Here is a 17,854-nt window from a genome sequence, read left to right as displayed (position 1 = left end):
GCCCAATATTTCTATCTTCATTAAAGAGTAGGAAAGAAGCAAGTTTTTCTCTTGCAAAAAAAATAAAGAATTTTTATCTTGCGTTTTTGTGTGTCTCAAGAATTATCCAAGTAACTCACTATGAACATATTTCAAGTAAAAGCGTCAAAAGTCGTTAGAGTACTTCGTTATAGGTAATATATAAGGAATGTTGCAAAATTCTATATCGATATTCTTCGAGAGCTTTGTATGATAAGGATATACTTTAGAGAATTAAACTTCTTTTAAAGAAAAGAAAGGGAGACTTTTTTTTTAAAAAAAAAGATACATTGGATCCGTTATAGGATTTCAAGCAATAATAATACTTGCCTTCATTTAGTTATGAAAGAGAAACTGTCAGATTGATTAAAAAAAGTTGCTATTATCATCTATTCCTTAGAATATTTTTATTTCTTTACTTAACAAATCACCACTTAATTAAACTTTCAATTTGATCAATCTCAACATCAGTGGTAAATTTATTCGCATCATAATCTCTTTTTTTTTGTAAGTGTAGTTATTTTCTACCCCCTCGGTGTTACTTGAAAAGGATTCATCCTCAGGCGTCAAACCAATTGATCACAAAAAAGAGTGAGCTGGTCTGACGACCCCATTCTTATATATGTCTAAGTAAATAGATTATTATAATGTATTATATAGAATTAATTCGCTGTTTATTCTATATAAATATCCGAATACATATTTCTTAGTATCAATGTCATAATATACAATATACTATAGTAATAAACACAATTACTAGTAAGAGTAATTCTTTTATTCAAATTATTTTTATCGTCTTACTTATATTAGCTTATAGTACAAGGAGACTTATATTGTGAGCATATAATATTTCGATAGCTGTTTCTAAGGATATCCGCCATTAATAAACATAGGGAGTTCAACAGCCATAAGATTTTTAGACTTATGCTTTTGAGCTTAAATCTGCTGATATTATTGGCCTAAATTAATTTAAAAGTACAAAAGTATATACATATACAAAATGTTTTTCAGACAGGGTGAAATTTCGGGCTGTGCTATATGCACATATGACTGTCACAATCTTACACCACAATTTTTTAATTGAAGCTGAAAACATATAAAACGTTCAGTGCATAATTGTAAGCCTTATTAATCTACGTTTATATAATGATTGACAAAATCCCACTCGAAATCCTCGACAACATTTCTGATTACCTTGAAACCAGAGACAAAATAGAATGTTCTACAGTCTGCAAACACTGGAAAGATATCTTTCAAAAATCTCTTTGGAAAGTTATACATATTTATGAACCCCATTGGATGCAAAAATTTAAAGAGTGTATAAAAGAAGACATTTTGAAAGAGTATTCCAACAGCATCAACTCGATGGAACTAAAAGATATTAAGGATACACACACTACATTTCAAGAATTAATCGAGTTTTTCCCCCAAGTGAGAAACCTTTCTTATTTAGCGTCAGAGGGCTACTTCTATTCTTTATTCATGGTTGATTTGAGAGGATGGAAGTTATTGACGCACATGACTATACAATTGGGTAACGAAACCATTCTGATTATTCCAGAAAACCTGTTTTGGGGACTGAAAGGGTTACCATCCCTTGTCCATCTTGCGATAGAGCCAACCGATCAATTGAATTTGCATACAGCAATTACATGGAGAGACATCGAAAAACTTCACCTCCACTTGCCACGATTAAAATATCTAAAGATCTGGATGACTCTTCGTGGGATAGAGTCTACCGACATTGATGATCTGAAAAAAACAACACCAGTAAACAATATCGAGACTGTAGACTATGGTTCTTTGAGATTCAGTATTTCGTGGATGCATTATTTCGCATTAAAATATCCTAAGCTGAAGACACTTAGGCTAACTGTGGATAAAGATGATAGCGCATATTTAAAGTTCCATCCTAATACTGAAAAAATTAAAGCACCTTCAGACCTACCTTGTTTCTTTCCTTGCTTAAAAAACATATACACGCTTAATAATCGTGAAAGAGGATTGGAATTTTCTGTACTCTATAACCAGATCTTTAAAAGTAATGCTAAGCTCGAGAATATGGAGACATCGCTCTTTACAAACTCTGACGACACCAACTTCCCAATCAATGAATCTGCCTGTGCGATGTTATTCACTGCAACACTCAAGAGACTACGAATATTCAAAGGCCGTGTATTCAGCGAGGATACAGCTTTGTTATTACACGGTCGTGGTGTTGAGTTTTCCAAGCTTGTTCGCTTGACTATATACTCCAAGTCAGAATCCTTTGAAATCAACAATATTTTGGATACATGCCCGTCATTAAAAGTACTCGAAATAAACTCTAACTTTGTTTGTGTCGAAGATAAAAAGCATTTATCCGTATCAAAACATGGCTTACGACACCTAAAGCTTATTGAAGCAAGCATCGAGCTAGAATGTTTGGAGAGTATATCCAACCGATGCAGAGATTTGAAATATCTTTCATTGAAATACGTTGTTATCAGAAATACGGGACCTGAAACGCCAAATTTCTTACCTGTTAACATGCAATTCACTCAACTTTCGACGTTATTATTATTCAATACAAACATGTTTAAGTATCCTAATTTTATCTTCAGCACTGGTTACAGCCGCAAAGACAGCTCTTTGACCAGCAAAGAAACACGCTTTACCGAAATTTATCTTTATTATTCAGCTACAGAAGAGTCGGATTCTGATTCATTCTATAAAAAACTGACAAGCGAACGAAATGTCGAAGAGAGTCTGCAAGAAGGAAGCGATAATGGCGTCATTGCAAGGTCAAACTATAATGAGGACTTGGAAGACAGCGATTCTATTTATTCACAGAAAGATATGACTCGTAGAGATGGAGTGAACCTTGAACAACATATTGAATATGGCTGCGTGCTATTTCAATGCAAGTCGATCGAAAAAGTTATTATTAATGACAGTTGTTTTTACAGCAGCTCGACCCCAATATTTAATTGCGAGGCCAATAATTCAACATCCTAAGAGCTCTGTGCTTTTTTTTTGCTTTAACATTTTATTCCACCTGACAGTTATGCCTTTTTTTTTGTAATCCCCAATTTTGTTCTTTATATTAAAAATTGTATTAATTAAGCAAGTTTTTTTTTTACCAAAAACAGCACTGATGTCTTGTGTGTGCATGTGTTTCAAGAATTAGCTGAGCAGTTCACTATGGAGATCAACCAAGTTTTTTTTTACAGTGTGATAATATTGAGATTAATATGAACATATTTAAAATAAATGAATTAAAAGTTGTCAGAGTACTTCCTTATAGGTTCTATTTAAGGAATATTGCAAAATGTTACATTGATATTCTTTGATAGCTTTATAGAATAATAATAAATTTTAGATGCTTAGCCATCTTTCAAAGAAAAGAAAAATAATAATATTGGATCCGTTTTAGGTTTTCAAGCAATGTTAGTACTTTCCTTAATTTAGTTATGAAAGAGAAATCGCCAGCTTGGTTAAAGAGCACACTATTTTCGTCTATTGCTCAGGAAGTTTTTACTTTTTTTTAAAAAAAAAATCGACACATAAACCGCAAATTTGAGAAATATCAACACTAATCTAGACTTCAAAATTAACATTAACTCCAATGCTAGCACTATTAAAATCATAGCCACTCTTTTTTTTGTAATTGTAGTTATTGTCTATGACCTCACTAGCATTCAGAAATTGATCCTCATCAAACACCAAGCCAAATGATCGAAAAACGAGAGCTGGTCTGACCATGCGATACTTGTGTAAGTCCAAGTAAATGTATTATGATAGTAACATATATAGAATCTATCAACTGATATACTCTATATAGATATTCGAGTAAATATTTCTTACACAACATCGATGCCATCATATTTATTTTGTATCCTTGTGTTTAATACACACCATGCTATTACAACAAAAGACACAATTCCCGCTAAGAGTAATACCTTCATTTCAACTCTTCATAATGTTTTACTTACTATTATATTTCTAAGGTACCAAGGGACTTCCACTGCTATCAAATAATGTTTTCACTAGCTGATATTGAAGAAAGTCATTATTAACAGGCATCGGAAAGTATAAGGGAGAAAAAATAATAGACACAGCCTGATACTGTAACACATGTTTCATAATATATATATATATAAAAAGAAGAAAACATATAAGAACAATTAATTTTTGGTTCTAAGCTTACTATTTGTTTTTTTTTAATGTTTGAAAAATTACCTCTCGAAATACTTGCTACTATTGCTGATATTCTCCAAACAAACGATAAAAAATCCTGTTCTACAGTATGTAAACGCTGGAAAACCATCTTTCAAAAATCTCTTTGGAAGGTTGTAAAAATCAGTAAACGCAGCTGGATACAAAGCTTTGAAAAGCGTGTAAAAGATGATGTTTTAAGAGAAAATTACCATCATGTCCAGTCGATAGAAATCTACAACATCATAAGCCGTACAGATAATATTTTCCCGCTATTGGTCAACATTTTCCCCCAAGTGAAAACTATATTTTATTCAGAGGCTCATTGTAACATCAGATCCCTGACAATAGCTAACTTAAGTGGATGGAAATTATTGACACACATGTATATACAATTGGAGTATCACGCCAAATTAATTATCCCAGAAGATCTGTTCAAGTCCTTAAGTGTCTTACCATCCCTTGTCCACTTTACAATAAGCCAGAAATCTCCATTTAATTTACGTACAGCCATTACATGGAGGCAGATTGAACAACTTCATTTCCACTTGCCACGATTACAATACCTAAAGTGCTGGACGAATCTTCGTGAAATAAACCCTATTGACATTGATGACTTGCAAAAAATAACTCCTGCGAACAGCCTAAAAGCTGTGGATTATGGCTCTTCCCGATTTAATATTCAGTGGATATATTATATTGGACTTAAATACCCTAGACTGGAGAGACTTAATTTGACGATAGACAAAGAATCCACATCATATTCTGACTCACAAGACGGTAACGAAGCTAAAGTATGGCCGGACCTCCCTTGCTTCTTTCCTTGTTTAAAGTCCATATACACAACTGATAATGGTGAAAGTGGATTTGAATTGTCTGTCCTTTACAGTCAGATTTCCAAGGGTGGGGCTAAACTCGAGAGTATCGAAACATCGTTATTCCACAATACTGATGATGCCGAATTTCCAGCAAATGAAACAGCTTGTGTCCAAGTATTCTTTGCAACCCTAAAAAAGCTGCGAATCTTCAAATACCGAAATGTCAGTAACACTTTTACTCCATTCTGGCAGGCTGCTGATCTTGCTGAATTCTCCAGACTTGTTTATTTGAGGATATCCTCTTATTCTCCTTTATTTGAAGTCGACAATGTCTTGGATGTATGTCCTTCTCTGGTAGTGCTTAAAGCAAGTCATATGCACATTACTACCAGAATCAAACACCATGCATTTACATCTAAGCACGGACTACAGCACCTGAAGATTGATAATGCAAGTACCTGCCAAGAATTTTTTGAATATATTTCCAGTCGGTGCAGAGATTTGAAACATCTTTCGCTAACTTGTGCTGAAATAAGGAGCACAAATTCCGAGAAAACAAAGCGGTTGACGCTTAGCATGCCATTCACTCAACTCTTGACACTGTCACTCTGCCATGTACATCTAAGCGATTATACTAGTCTCAACTTTAGTACTGGACAAAGTTGCAGATACAACACTTTGGCAGAAAACGGCGAAAGCTATTTCACCGAAATTTATTTATATTACACACGAGGAGTGGAGACATGCTTTTGTACATTATCCGAGAAGACAATATCTGAATTGAATATTGTCCAAAAAATCAAAAGTGTTGATGCCGGCTATTTTTTGGAATATTTTGGTAAACCAAAAGAAGAAAACAAAAGTTGCGCAATTCTCAGTTCAAAGTGTTTTGAAAAAGTAAACAGCAACGATTCTTCAGACTTATCAAAAGAAGGCGTTAAAGATGACGAGTATTTTAAAGCAAATATCGAACATTGCTGCGTGGTATTTCAATGCAGATCAATTAAACAAGTTATTATTGATAAAAGTTCATTTTACAGCTGTATGACTCCATATATTTAATAGATATATACAATGTCTAAAAGTTATCAATAAAACAGCCTTTTTAAAGTTAACTAAAGTACATCATTGCTAAAGTATTAATACATAATGATATACCTCCTTACCAGATGAATTACATCTCAAGTTTACAAGGGCTAATAGGTACCATACAGCTCTTAGTATTAATAGCCCACACGCATACACTTCATTATCCTTAATATTTATGAAACTAACACTTAGAAATTATTCTACTCTATAGAAGCTGTTAGCGACATTATAATAGTAGCCAGAAACATAAATTTCAAGCAGTATAGTGGATTTTTGGATGATATAAGCTTTCATTTTTTGGATCACGTTAAAGAAAACATGCTATATAGAGAGAATGTAAGTTTTAGAAAGCCCAGTTATCCAAATTGTATCAGCGTAATGGCCAATACACATGATAAAAAACAGCCACATGCAAGTTATGTCTGATTGATTCCTTTAAATTCTTGATATAAACTTACTTACATATATATAGAGCCACACAGCCAAGAATATAAAATCAATCAAATACAAAGAACACCTTCTATATAATGTTGAACATTGTTCGGAAAGAAAAATATAAGACTCACTGAATTACATGTTAGGTGACTAGTATTAAGTGCATATTAAGGAAACCAGACTATAATTAAAGTCAAGATTTTTTTTGCATATGATAATAACAATAAGTAGAATATAAACATAGACATAAACATAAAAGCAATGCATTATAAAAGTCAATGATTTTTTTTTAAATCTATCATTTAGTAGTATTAGATCAAAGCCTTTATATATATATATATATATATATATTTCTGTAGCTTATTTGATATGTTAAAGGTGTATGGCTATTTAGAATCTTGTTTGGGGGGTTTTTTTTTTAAAAAAAAATGCGTTTTTATTTATCATTCTCTAGCCTGCGAATGGCTCTCCTAATGGTGCTTTTGGAGATACTTCTACCAATCGTTTCTGCCATTGAGGTTGTTAGATTTCCAAGAGTTGCACTGGGATTACTTTTCATCTCATTCTTTAAATGGCGTAAATCTCGTTCATTTAGAATCTTTGTAGTTCCTTTTCGTTTTTCAGTCAAGGCAGTACCAGTCTTTTTCCATCTTCGTACCGTTGCATAGACAGTCGGCAATGGTATGCCCGTTTTTTCTGAAATTTCAGCAAAAGTTACATGTTGGGTAGCACTGCCGATAATAAGTCCCCTTTCATAATCTGTTAATTGTCTTCGTTTGAGAGATTTCTTGTCGATTTGCTGAGACATGGTATGATTCAATTGAGAAAGGATTTTTTGAAAGGTAAAAATGAAAAAAAAAACAGAGTTGTCATATACTGTATTATGGAGTTCCAATACTTTTTTTTTAAAAAGAACATTGGTAAAGGTCTGCAGTATACTCTTATACGTAAACGCTAACTTTATTACATAAATCCCAATACGTCATTTTATAGGCTTAAAGCTAGTCTCAAAATAATTCACATCAAATCATCCGTTTAGAAATCAAATAGTATGGATTACTCAAGGCTATATAGATTTTTCTTTTTAAAAATTAATATGAATAGTGTGCACACTCCGCCAAATCAGATCAGCGTCACTTTCCCATAAATACACCTCTTTTTCTCTAATATAAGGGGCACACCATTTTTTTTTGGTGGGAGGCGATGTTTTTATTTTACCAAATCACGACTTGTAGCATAATTAAATAAGTAGCTCTTAAGAGATGAATATACAATAGAAAAGACATAGGACTCCGGAAAGATAGCCACGATTAATCAGTCCGGCAAATAAAAAGGTAGTGCACCATCAGAAAACGTCGTCCCCATAAGATTGCTGATGGGAACTCAATATTTCAAGATGGAACTGTTCCTCATCAACAATATAATCCATTGGTTCAGGTCTGCGATATTCGTCAACGACAGAACCTTTCCCATTCTCAAACAAGAATTGGATGTTTATTGTCTATTATCTCGGGTGCAATTGTGAAAAAGAAGAGAAAACACAATACATGCTTGTGCCTCATTTAGACAATATCGCTCCTCGCATAACAGAAAAAAAAGTCCAAGAACAATACCTGTATTACATTGTACGGTGAGATTAGTATATATCTGCATATCTATACATCTATATATCTATAAGCCTTTTTGAAAGCTTGTCGCTCTGAAATTATACAAGCCTTTATAAAAATTAAATATAGCTTGATGAGTGCAAATAAAACATATCAATCAAGTATACGTAACACTTTCAATAATGTGCTGGGGTCTCAAAGGGTGAAAAATTAAAAGAGCTCCCCCCTACCAATAATGCTTAGGAAATTTTAAAAAAAAGAGACAAAGCTTAATGCTGTGCTACGTTTCACGCTAGAAAAAAAGGATATAAAAATACTTCACGCATGGCCTCAAGGCATAAAAATCTATTTCTTCTTTTTGGTTTTTTTTATATTTTGTTAATGATTGAAAAATTGCCACTCGAAATCCTCTTGATTATTGCTGACCTTCTTGAAGCAAGAGATAAAAAGACATGCTCGCTAGTATGTAGGCTATGGAAAGACATTTTTCAAAAGAATCTTTGGAAAGTAGTGAAGATCAGTAGAAGCAGTTGGGTTGATAGCCTTGAAAGAGGTGTATCAAAGTATACTTTGAAAGAGAACCACAATCGTGTTCATTCGATTGAAATCAACAACTATATGTGCCGTACAAACAGTGCAATTTGTAAATTAATCAATCTATTCCCTGGAGTGAAATACTTTTCTTATTCAGCGTCTCGAGGCAGAATCTGGTCTCTAAGCATGACAAATTTAAGTGGGTGGAAGTCACTGACACACTTGTCCCTGAAATTTGGGCTACGAAACATCCCAACAATCACAGAGGAACTGTTCAAATCACTGAGCGTCTTGCCAGCTCTTGTCAACCTTACGATAAACCAAAAGCCTCCATTCAGCTCGAACACATTCATTACGTGGAGACATATTGATCAGCTCCACTCTCATTTACCACGATTGAAATACCTAAAGTGCCAGATGAACCTTCAAAAAATTAATCCTTCAGAAATTACGGAACTTCGGAACATAAAACCAGCAGAAAACTTAAGGACTGCGGATTACAGCGCTCCACGTTTGGACATGCAGTGGATAATATATCTTGCATTAAAGTACCCTAAACTGGTGACACTTTATCTGACGGTAGAAAAGAGACGCGATCTATCTGAGCGTGCAGCTAGGAGTAAGACGATGATATTACCTCCAGGTTTACCTTACTTCTTCCCTTGCTTAAAAAACATATACACAGCTAGTAAAAGTACAAAGGGGCTGGAATTCTCTGCACTATACAGTCAACTATTTAAGAGCGGTGTTAAGCTTGAAAAGATCGAGACATCGCTATTTACCAATCCACCTGGTACAAAATTACCAGCCAATCAAACAGCTTGTGCCCAACTATTCTCTGCAACATTAAAAAGCCTACAAGTTGGTAGATGCTATAAAGAACATAGTAACCTAAAGTACTCTTTGACGGATCTGGGTACAGTTGAATTCTCCAGCCTTGTATACTTAAACATACTATGTGCTCGTATGTTTCTTAAAATTGATAATGTCTTGAATGTATGCCCGTCCCTGAAAAAACTTGAAATAACCTCGCCTTCCATTGACGTCAATAATCAAAAAACTACGTCCACATTTAAGCATGGTCTACGACACCTGAGACTTGTCAACACGACCATTAAGCCGTTATGCTTTGAATACATATCCGATTCTTGCAGACAGTTGAAGTACCTTTCATTGAAGGATGTTGAGATAAGAAACCCCGATTCTGAAAACAACACATGTTTATATCTCAACATGCCGTTTACGCAACTCATGACACTCTCACTCTCCAATGTAAGGCTGTGCAATTATCCAAGCTTTATCTTTAGCTCTCAATATGGCCGCAAATTCAATGATTCCGCCCAAAACGAACAAGTATGCTTTACCGAGGTTTATCTAAACTATTCAAGAAATGTGAGATCATATTCTTATATAGTATCTGATCATTTACTCGAAGAATGGAATAGAATACAAAAAATTGCAATTATTACTCCAAATGATGTTTTGGGCTATACTGAGGCACTAAACAAGCAAAACAATGGCATCTCCATTATGAACTCAAATTGTGCTGGTCCTTCAAACGAGATCTTTAAAAGTGGAGATTGCTTTAAGACGAACGTTGAATTTTTTTGCATAGTATTTCAATGCAAGGCGATTAAACAAACTATCATTAACGATCGATCATCTTACGGCTGCTCAACTCCAATCTTTAGATTCAATAATTAACTTTCAACAATAAAGTATCGTATCATTTCTTATTATATATATATATATATATATATATTGTATGTTGTATTAGAGAGAGAGAGAGAGAGAGAGAGAGAGAGAGAGAAAACGGATTGCTATACATTGCCTATTATGGTTGTAATATGTATTATATATAAGACAGAAAAGTGTATATTGTTTACTTTGGGCATATCCATTATTATTCTCTTTCAGAATTATTGCTCTGCCATGGATTACAACAATTTCTCTTTTGGAAATTGCGTTTTCAGTAGACTCATTTTTCACCCATTATAATCCTCTGCTAAAGTCTGATGACAGCTGTTTCTCACAAGATTCTGTAAATGACACAAATCTTTAAAGGTACAAGGCTTAGGTTTCTTTTTTTTTAAAACAAAAAGCTTTATCTTATGTCAGCCCAAGTTTAGTTATACCTGTCATAGTCAACGGCAAAATATATTTAGATATATATTTGTACGACGAAAAGGTTCAGCATTTCGGAATCCAGCTTCATTTGTTCAGATCACCACCCACCTCGCTCCTTCCTTTTTTTTTGTCATAGCAGCCAAATGTTCGTTTCGTTTCCCACTAAAGCCTTTCTTTCCATGGGATTGCTTTAACGGGAATTATCTTTGTATGTGTAATTAAAACATTTAAAGTGAGCTGCAGTAGCACACTAAGAATAATAGACAGAATCTCACAATATGATATCTTTTTGTAGGTCTAGTAAGATAAAGCTAGTACCTCATTTGACATAATTCTTTGATAATTTAATACTCGAGTAGTTTTATAGCCGGTTAATACTGGGATTATGTGGAAGCTATAAATAAAAGATAATAACAGAAAGCAAAATGTGAAAAGACAATTGGAATGTCTGTTTACTCTAAAGAGAAATAAAGTTCTGTAAAGAAGTCGGACGCTATTTGGAAAATACTGTGGTCGAACACAAACAAAAGAAAAGAAGATACACCAATACCATGTCAATGTTTCAGGACAGGTCAATCACACACATACATATATATTAAAGGGCTAGCTCTGATGAGCTGGAGTTACTCATCCATACAATTTGTGGATTTCAGAAAGGTTCACAAAAGGCAATGTTTATATGACAGTCTTCAAAACAAAGCTTTGATTACACCTATACTTATATGTGTAGCTATAAAAAGTATATATATATAATTATCACATCAAAAGAGGTTGCAAAATATCAATCTTCCTTTTCTATTTTCAAAAGAAACATTTAACACATAAAGACATAGGCCTAGAATGCTGTTCCCAAATAAGCAAAATAAGAGAGAAACGTAAAACTATAACTTAATGGAACACACAACTATCCCCATGTACTTTTGTTATTGGGTAAATTTTCTCACTATGTTTTGTCAATAAAGCTTAAAATAACCATGTGTTTACTAAAAGCATCCAACCGATAAAAAAAGATCATATTTGGAGCCAATGTTCTCTGGAAGAAGAAGAAATCATAGGTCTTGACTCTTTCTATTTTTGTAATTATTTTTCACACTTAAAAAGTATTGGTCCAAAAAGTATAGTTCTTTTAAACATTCTTACGACACTTTCATATCCACACTTGTATAAAAGACTCTCTTTTTCATTAACTGTTGAGAAATATAGGAAAGATATACATATATGGAATATTTAGAACGGCATGATAGTATATCAGGGGTATCCCAAATGAAAGGCGACTGATAATGCTTAGAAAGTCTAAAAAAGCAGCCACAGATTGATTGCGTTTAGAGTTTCATAAAAAAACAAGGCTAGGTAGATGTATATATATATAAATACTTTGCTTATAGTTTCGGGCCTATAAGCATGCTTCTTCTTTTTGTTGGTGACCAGAAAATCACTGCTTGAAATCCTCTCAATTATTTTTGACCTTCTTGAAACAAAAGATCAAAGAAGATGCTCATTAGTATGTAAACGCTAAAGTTTTCTTTTTCAGAATGCTCTCTAAAAAGTAATAAAGATCAATAACCACACGTGGTTATCTCACATTTAAAACAAAGTTCAAAGGGACATCTCTATCAAAAGGGGCCGCGTACAATCAATAGAAGTGTCCGATAATAACCATTACATGTCATATAAAATTAATCCTTTTATCAGATGTTACCTCAACGTAAAGACGTTTCTGTATTAAAATTATCGAAACAACTCCAATTTTTTTTTGCTAGGACCGGCTTTACAGGATAGAAATTATAGATCCACATGCCTATAGAGATATGGGCAAACGCATTTTTGGAAGAACCATCATTACTGCTTGAGGAGTTGGGTGTTCTACCATTTCTTGCGACCTTTACCATCAATGAGTCGCATTCTGGTATAATCATACCGTTCTTTACATGAAAAAATAATTGATTAACTTCATTCACACTTGCCACAACTAAAGTATCTAAAGTTTTGAACGGGATTTTGTACAATACGCTTTTACCAAGATTGATGGCCTGAAAAGTGTAGTACCAGTAAGTGATTTAAGAACTACATATGACAAATATTCTAATTAACATATATATGAGAGGTAGTCTGGTTGTTCCCATTAAGACAGTTTAATAAGCAATAACTATTTGTCCAAGTTTATTTAAATATTTGATACTAAAACAAAAACAAACATAACCCATACAAAAAATTGAAAATCTTGGTTCAAATAGAATAGCAATAATAGCACTTGTAATGTTTAGTTTGTTTCTTCTTTATTTCATATATTATATACTCATCTTCTAGCATTTATGATAATACTTCTTCCTAAAGTTTCTTATATGTCTTTTACTGTTATCAATTTAAGTACTCACTACCCATTCGCACTACCTCTTTGTCTAAATTTATGACATCCTTTCAAATTTCTAGAACTGTTTTTATAGCTAGAAGTTCTCTTGTGTAAATTCACTTGCTATATGACATGCTACTTTATCTCTAACTTTAGCTACTTCTCTATTGTTTATCCCAATCGGAAACATAATAACATTGGGAGTTATCTGTATAAGAGTAATTCATGAACTTGTTTTTAAAGATATAGAAGGACTAAATGTAAGTCATACACAGAGATATCTCACTTTCTTTATAATAGTTTTAAAAGTGCAAACGTAAGTCATATGCAGAGTATATCCGGTTCTTTCTAATAATATGTATGATGATAATGATGATATATATATATATAGAATATTTGATTTTTTTTAAAAAAAATAAACGGCACTCTTATTTTTGATAACACTCTGTGCTAAATGATTAGAGTCTGCACCATGGCAGTGAGATTAATTTGGGACACACACTTTAATTGTCGGATCTTTAAAAACCATCGTTTAATGGTGTAAATATCGATATTGGTATTTTTACATATGCTGATATATCCATGAATATTGGTCTGTTGTCTGTCAAAAAAGTACTGAGAATCATGACTTGTTTTGGTTAACAACTTTACTTAATAGCGCAAAACGAAGATCCCCAAATTTTTTTGTGGTGTAAATATCTATTCTTTCATTAGTAAATGGTTTTTTAGAATGAAAAAATGGGATAATTTGATCAATATTTGGGAAATTACTGTCAGACAGCGTCTAGATAGTGGATCTTTATGTGCCTCATCATGTTACTTATAAGTATAAAAGCTGCTTGTTTGATCAATTAAGATCTATAGCTAATGTTTTGTATTTAATTAGCAATTTTTGATCAAAATAATCTATTTTTTTTAGTATATAATTCTTCAACACATATAATAGCTATTCGTTTAAATCAAATATATTCTTAATAGCGTGGTAATAGTAATAAGCAAAATAATGGAATTTTGAATGATACATGGCTAGAAATACCAGCTGGTTTGCATATGTCTCTTTGAGACTGACGGAGAGTAAGTACTTTTTACTGTTACTATTGCGGATTGGGTACGGGATAAGTGTATTTTGGCTTTTGATATTCCTGCATTATATTCAAGATTATAGTTGCACCAGAGACAAGTCTATCTGCTGTTACCAATGTCAGTTGCCATAATCCACTTTCCATTCACTTTAAGCAAAAGGAGGATCGATTAATCCTTTGAAAATCAAATCGTTTGGCTCGGTGTTTTGGCAGAGTGTAGAGGCCATTGGATAGAAAATATATCTATACATTGTTCAATAGCTCTGTCAAATGGCCTGAATACTATACCTTCAGTATCATCGCTAGCTATACCATATATCCATAAAAACTTACAGAACGTCAAAAGAAAAGGTAGGAGAAAAATCCCACAGTTACTGATGATATCATACACCTTAGGATAACAGTCACTATATTTTTTGTAAAGTATGCGGAAAACAAAGGAAGTGTCTTTTTCTTTTTCATTTTTTTTAAAGAAAAAAGCAAAAAGCCCTTTTGACTAATGTGCATTACAGATAAAGTGATAAGTGGCTTACACAATGAATATCAAAAGAGAAAGATAAAAGAAAAGGAGAGTTTGTGAGTAAGAGAGCGAGAGACAAGTGTAGGGGAGAAGCCAAGTACAATGTCGGAGATAAACCAGGTTGTGCTCAGTTGCAAAAGCACCGTATCGCGCCTCCAAAATTTGCTAGAACAAACAGATGAAAAATGGTGAATAAGGTCCCTACATCGTTGCAATAGAGCGGACAGAGAAAGAAGAAAATAAAAGCGTTTTGGACATAGGGTTTCCGACATGCTAATTTACTTTCTCCTTTTTCTTCTTCGTCTTCTTTTTCTTTCTTTGCTGTTAATGACGATTTCAAAATTACCGCTCGAAATCTTCTTGGTCATTGGTGATTTTCTTGGAACAAATGATCAAAAAGAATGCTCGCTAGTATGTAAAATCTGGAAAGAGACTTTTCAACGAGTTTTGTGGAAAGAATTGAAGATCAGTAGCCACGACTGGATATTCAGATTTCACAAGTGTGTCAAAAGGGGAGCCTTGACGGAGAAGGGCCGTTACGTACAATCGATCAAAGTAGTCGACCTAGATTCTCCTATGGATACTTTAATTCCAATGCTGATCAGACGTTTCCCCAACGTAAAGAAATTTGAGCACAAAAGGGCGGAAACCTACAACGATCATTTTGTCCAGACCAATTTTAGTGGATGGAAGTTATTGACACACATGTCTATAGAATTTGATACTTATGCCGTTATATCAGATCCATTAAAGCTGTTTGAGGCATTGAGTGTTTTGCCGTCCCTCACTCACCTTACATTAAGTCAGACGCATCATTCGGTTGATAGAAAAAACTTTACTTGGAGAACACTTGAAAAACTTCACTACTACCTGCCACGACTACAATACCTAAAGTGCTGGATGTGTCTTCAAAAGATAGATTATGCAGAAATCAAGGAATTCACAAAAGTAAAACCCGCGAAGGCCATAAAAAGCATCTACTTTGGGTTTGACTCGTTCGATGGTATCTGGATGTACTTTATATCATCAATATATCCTTTACTGGAGACTTTTGATCTGATGGTAGAAGAAGGATCTATAGAGCCTACTCCATCAGACCAAAAAGCACTCGATAGACTTCTGGCTCTGCCACCGTTTTGTCCTTTCCTAAAACGGATTTACCTGAAAACTTACGAAGTCGACGGAATGCAGATGTCTTTTATCTTAAATAATATTGCCAAGAGTGGGGCTAAGATCGAGCATATCGAAATAAGTTGCTTTATCAACCTCCATGCCCCTGTCCTTCCAGCCAACCAGACAGCTTGTACACAACTATTTTCTGAGTCGCTAAAGAGTCTAAGACTCATTGCCCACTCATATGACGAGTGCATGACTTTTGGAGACTTCTCTGACCTAGGTGCGCATGGATTTTCGAATCTTGTTCACTTAAGAATATACTGCGATTATGAGGAATTTGGAGTGGAAGATATTCTGTATGGATGCCAATCTTTGATCGAGCTTGAGCTAGATAATGCCCAGCTTTCCGTCAACAAGGATTTCCCGAAGCATACGACTGCTTTAAGACATGGACTATTACGCCTGAAACTTTTTGAATCGCTCGTCCAGCCAGGGTTTTTTGAGTACATATCAAATTGCTGCAGACAACTGGAGTACTTTAGTTTGAAGGATGTTGAGATAGAAAGCCCAACCTTTGAAGAACCTGAATACCTAGCCATCAGAATGCCATTCACTCAACTTTCGACATTATTATTAATCAACCTAAAGATGTACACGAATTCTAATCTCTTATCCGGTACTGTGCACATCAGGCCTGACAGTACTTTGTCCGACGAAGAGGATGGACACCTTGTAGAGGTTTATCTTAGTTACTCAAGGACCGGAAAAAGTTATACTCACACAACGACCGGCAAACTAACCACCACATGGGATCGGACGAAAAATGACGTACCTAAAGGTGTCTTTTATTTCAGAGATTATTCTAGAGAACGAAATCGGATATACCGAGCCATTTACCATCCATATGAAGGTCTCGACGATGATGTGACTTATACGCCAATTACCGGGAATTTCTCCACCGCTTTAAGGTTCAAATCAATCAAACAAGTCATTATAGACAAAACCAATATATTTCTCTAATTATACCAAATATTAATGGAGGAACGTTTTAATCCATGAATTACAGCAGCCATAATAATAACAATAACAATACTAATAGCAACAAGTGCTATGCTTTTGTACCTTTAATTCTTTCTTATTCATTTCTATATATAAGTTTTTTTTTTGTATTTATTACAACTAATAATTAATATCTTGTTGCAATTCCTTATTAACCTTTTCTTATTTCATATATGTATTATTTTGTGAGTTAATTATCGGAATATGACTAAATATAGTAATACGAATGAAAATAAGGAGGAAGTTTAGAAAAATAATATAGAGAAATATACTACAGACAGTCACCGTATATAACATACACACACATCAGTGGCATGTTGAATACCAAGAGTAGGTGGTAGTACAGAAAACACTTGATAGTGTCACCGACAATCTATAACTTACACGCACAGGTATCAATTAAGATATTAGAGACATCTAAAGCAGGCAATTGTCAGTGAAAATAAAACCCAAAACAAAATATGCTTATTCTAATCATTAGAGCTTATTACTGCATGCTTGACAAGAAATATTAAAACCAATTAATTGATTGGTTGAATTTAGCTTTAAAAAGGAAAAAAAAAAGAGGTAAAGGTCATGCATATCCTATAAGCAATTAATAATTTCCATTAATCGATTTCTATAATCACCAATATATATATATATATATTCTGTGCGTGAATGAATGAATGAGTTAGTGTAAGCCTAATTTTTTTTTAAAAAAAGACATGTAGATGATAGCATGTGAAGTGCAACACACAATATATAAATAAATAGGTAAGAATATTTAACAATAATTATCCCTTTTTATTATTATTATTATTATTATTAATATTGTTCTCTTTTTCTTATTCAAAAATATACCAGTGTGTTCAACCGTTTATATGTATAATTATATAGATATCCAAAGTAGTATCTACAGT

At 33.6% G+C, this 17,854-nt stretch overlaps 5 protein-coding genes across 5 annotated transcripts; 4 read left to right on the top strand and 1 right to left on the bottom strand.

Annotated features, from left to right (window-relative positions):
* Positions 1-1,164: 1,164 nt before the first annotated feature.
* On the top strand, positions 1,165-3,015 carry PHYBLDRAFT_143681 (hypothetical protein; the record flags this gene model as incomplete). Its single annotated transcript, XM_018431041.1, has 1 exon — positions 1,165-3,015. One exon carries the CDS (start codon positions 1,165-1,167, stop codon positions 3,013-3,015), a length of 1,851 nt encoding a protein of 616 aa, XP_018293478.1.
* Positions 3,016-4,223: 1,208 nt separating this feature from the next.
* On the top strand, positions 4,224-6,095 carry PHYBLDRAFT_143680 (hypothetical protein; the record flags this gene model as incomplete). Its single annotated transcript, XM_018431040.1, has 1 exon — positions 4,224-6,095. One exon carries the CDS (start codon positions 4,224-4,226, stop codon positions 6,093-6,095), a length of 1,872 nt encoding a protein of 623 aa, XP_018293477.1.
* An 898-nt stretch (positions 6,096-6,993) lies between these two features.
* Positions 6,994-7,365, bottom strand: PHYBLDRAFT_64354 (Homeodomain-like DNA binding domain-containing transcription factor; the record flags this gene model as incomplete). The annotated part of the gene is made up of 1 exon (XM_018441285.1): positions 6,994-7,365. One exon carries the CDS (start codon positions 7,363-7,365, stop codon positions 6,994-6,996), a length of 372 nt encoding a protein of 123 aa, XP_018293476.1.
* A 1,169-nt stretch (positions 7,366-8,534) lies between these two features.
* PHYBLDRAFT_186402 (hypothetical protein) lies at positions 8,535-10,438 on the top strand. The gene is made up of 2 exons (XM_018439236.1): positions 8,535-9,317; positions 9,384-10,438. Exons 1-2 carry the CDS (start codon positions 8,546-8,548, stop codon positions 10,400-10,402), a joined length of 1,791 nt encoding a protein of 596 aa, XP_018293475.1. The 5' UTR covers positions 8,535-8,545; the 3' UTR covers positions 10,403-10,438.
* Positions 10,439-15,047: 4,609 nt separating this feature from the next.
* On the top strand, positions 15,048-17,201 carry PHYBLDRAFT_77701 (secreted F-box domain-containing protein; the record flags this gene model as incomplete). Its single annotated transcript, XM_018443288.1, has 2 exons — positions 15,048-16,861; positions 17,171-17,201. 2 exons carry the CDS (start codon positions 15,048-15,050, stop codon positions 17,199-17,201), a joined length of 1,845 nt encoding a protein of 614 aa, XP_018293474.1.
* Between the last annotated feature and the right edge of the window lie 653 nt (positions 17,202-17,854).

Source organism: Phycomyces blakesleeanus, assembly GCF_001638985.1.
Source record: "Phycomyces blakesleeanus NRRL 1555(-) unplaced genomic scaffold PHYBLscaffold_7, whole genome shotgun sequence".
Taxonomy (NCBI): Eukaryota; Fungi; Mucoromycota; class Mucoromycetes; order Mucorales; family Phycomycetaceae; genus Phycomyces; species Phycomyces blakesleeanus.
This window is presented reverse-complemented; position numbering and strand designations above follow the sequence as displayed.

Excerpts from the sequence above, each read along its gene's own strand:
- PHYBLDRAFT_186402 (XM_018439236.1), top strand. The coding sequence starts at position 8,546 with ATGATTGAAAAATTGCCACTCGAAATCCTCTTGATTATTGCTGACCTT. Across the intron at positions 9,318-9,383 it reads ATCTGAGCGTGCAGCTAGGA|CTAGTAAAAGTACAAAGGGG; the intron begins GTAAGACGATGA and ends ACATATACACAG.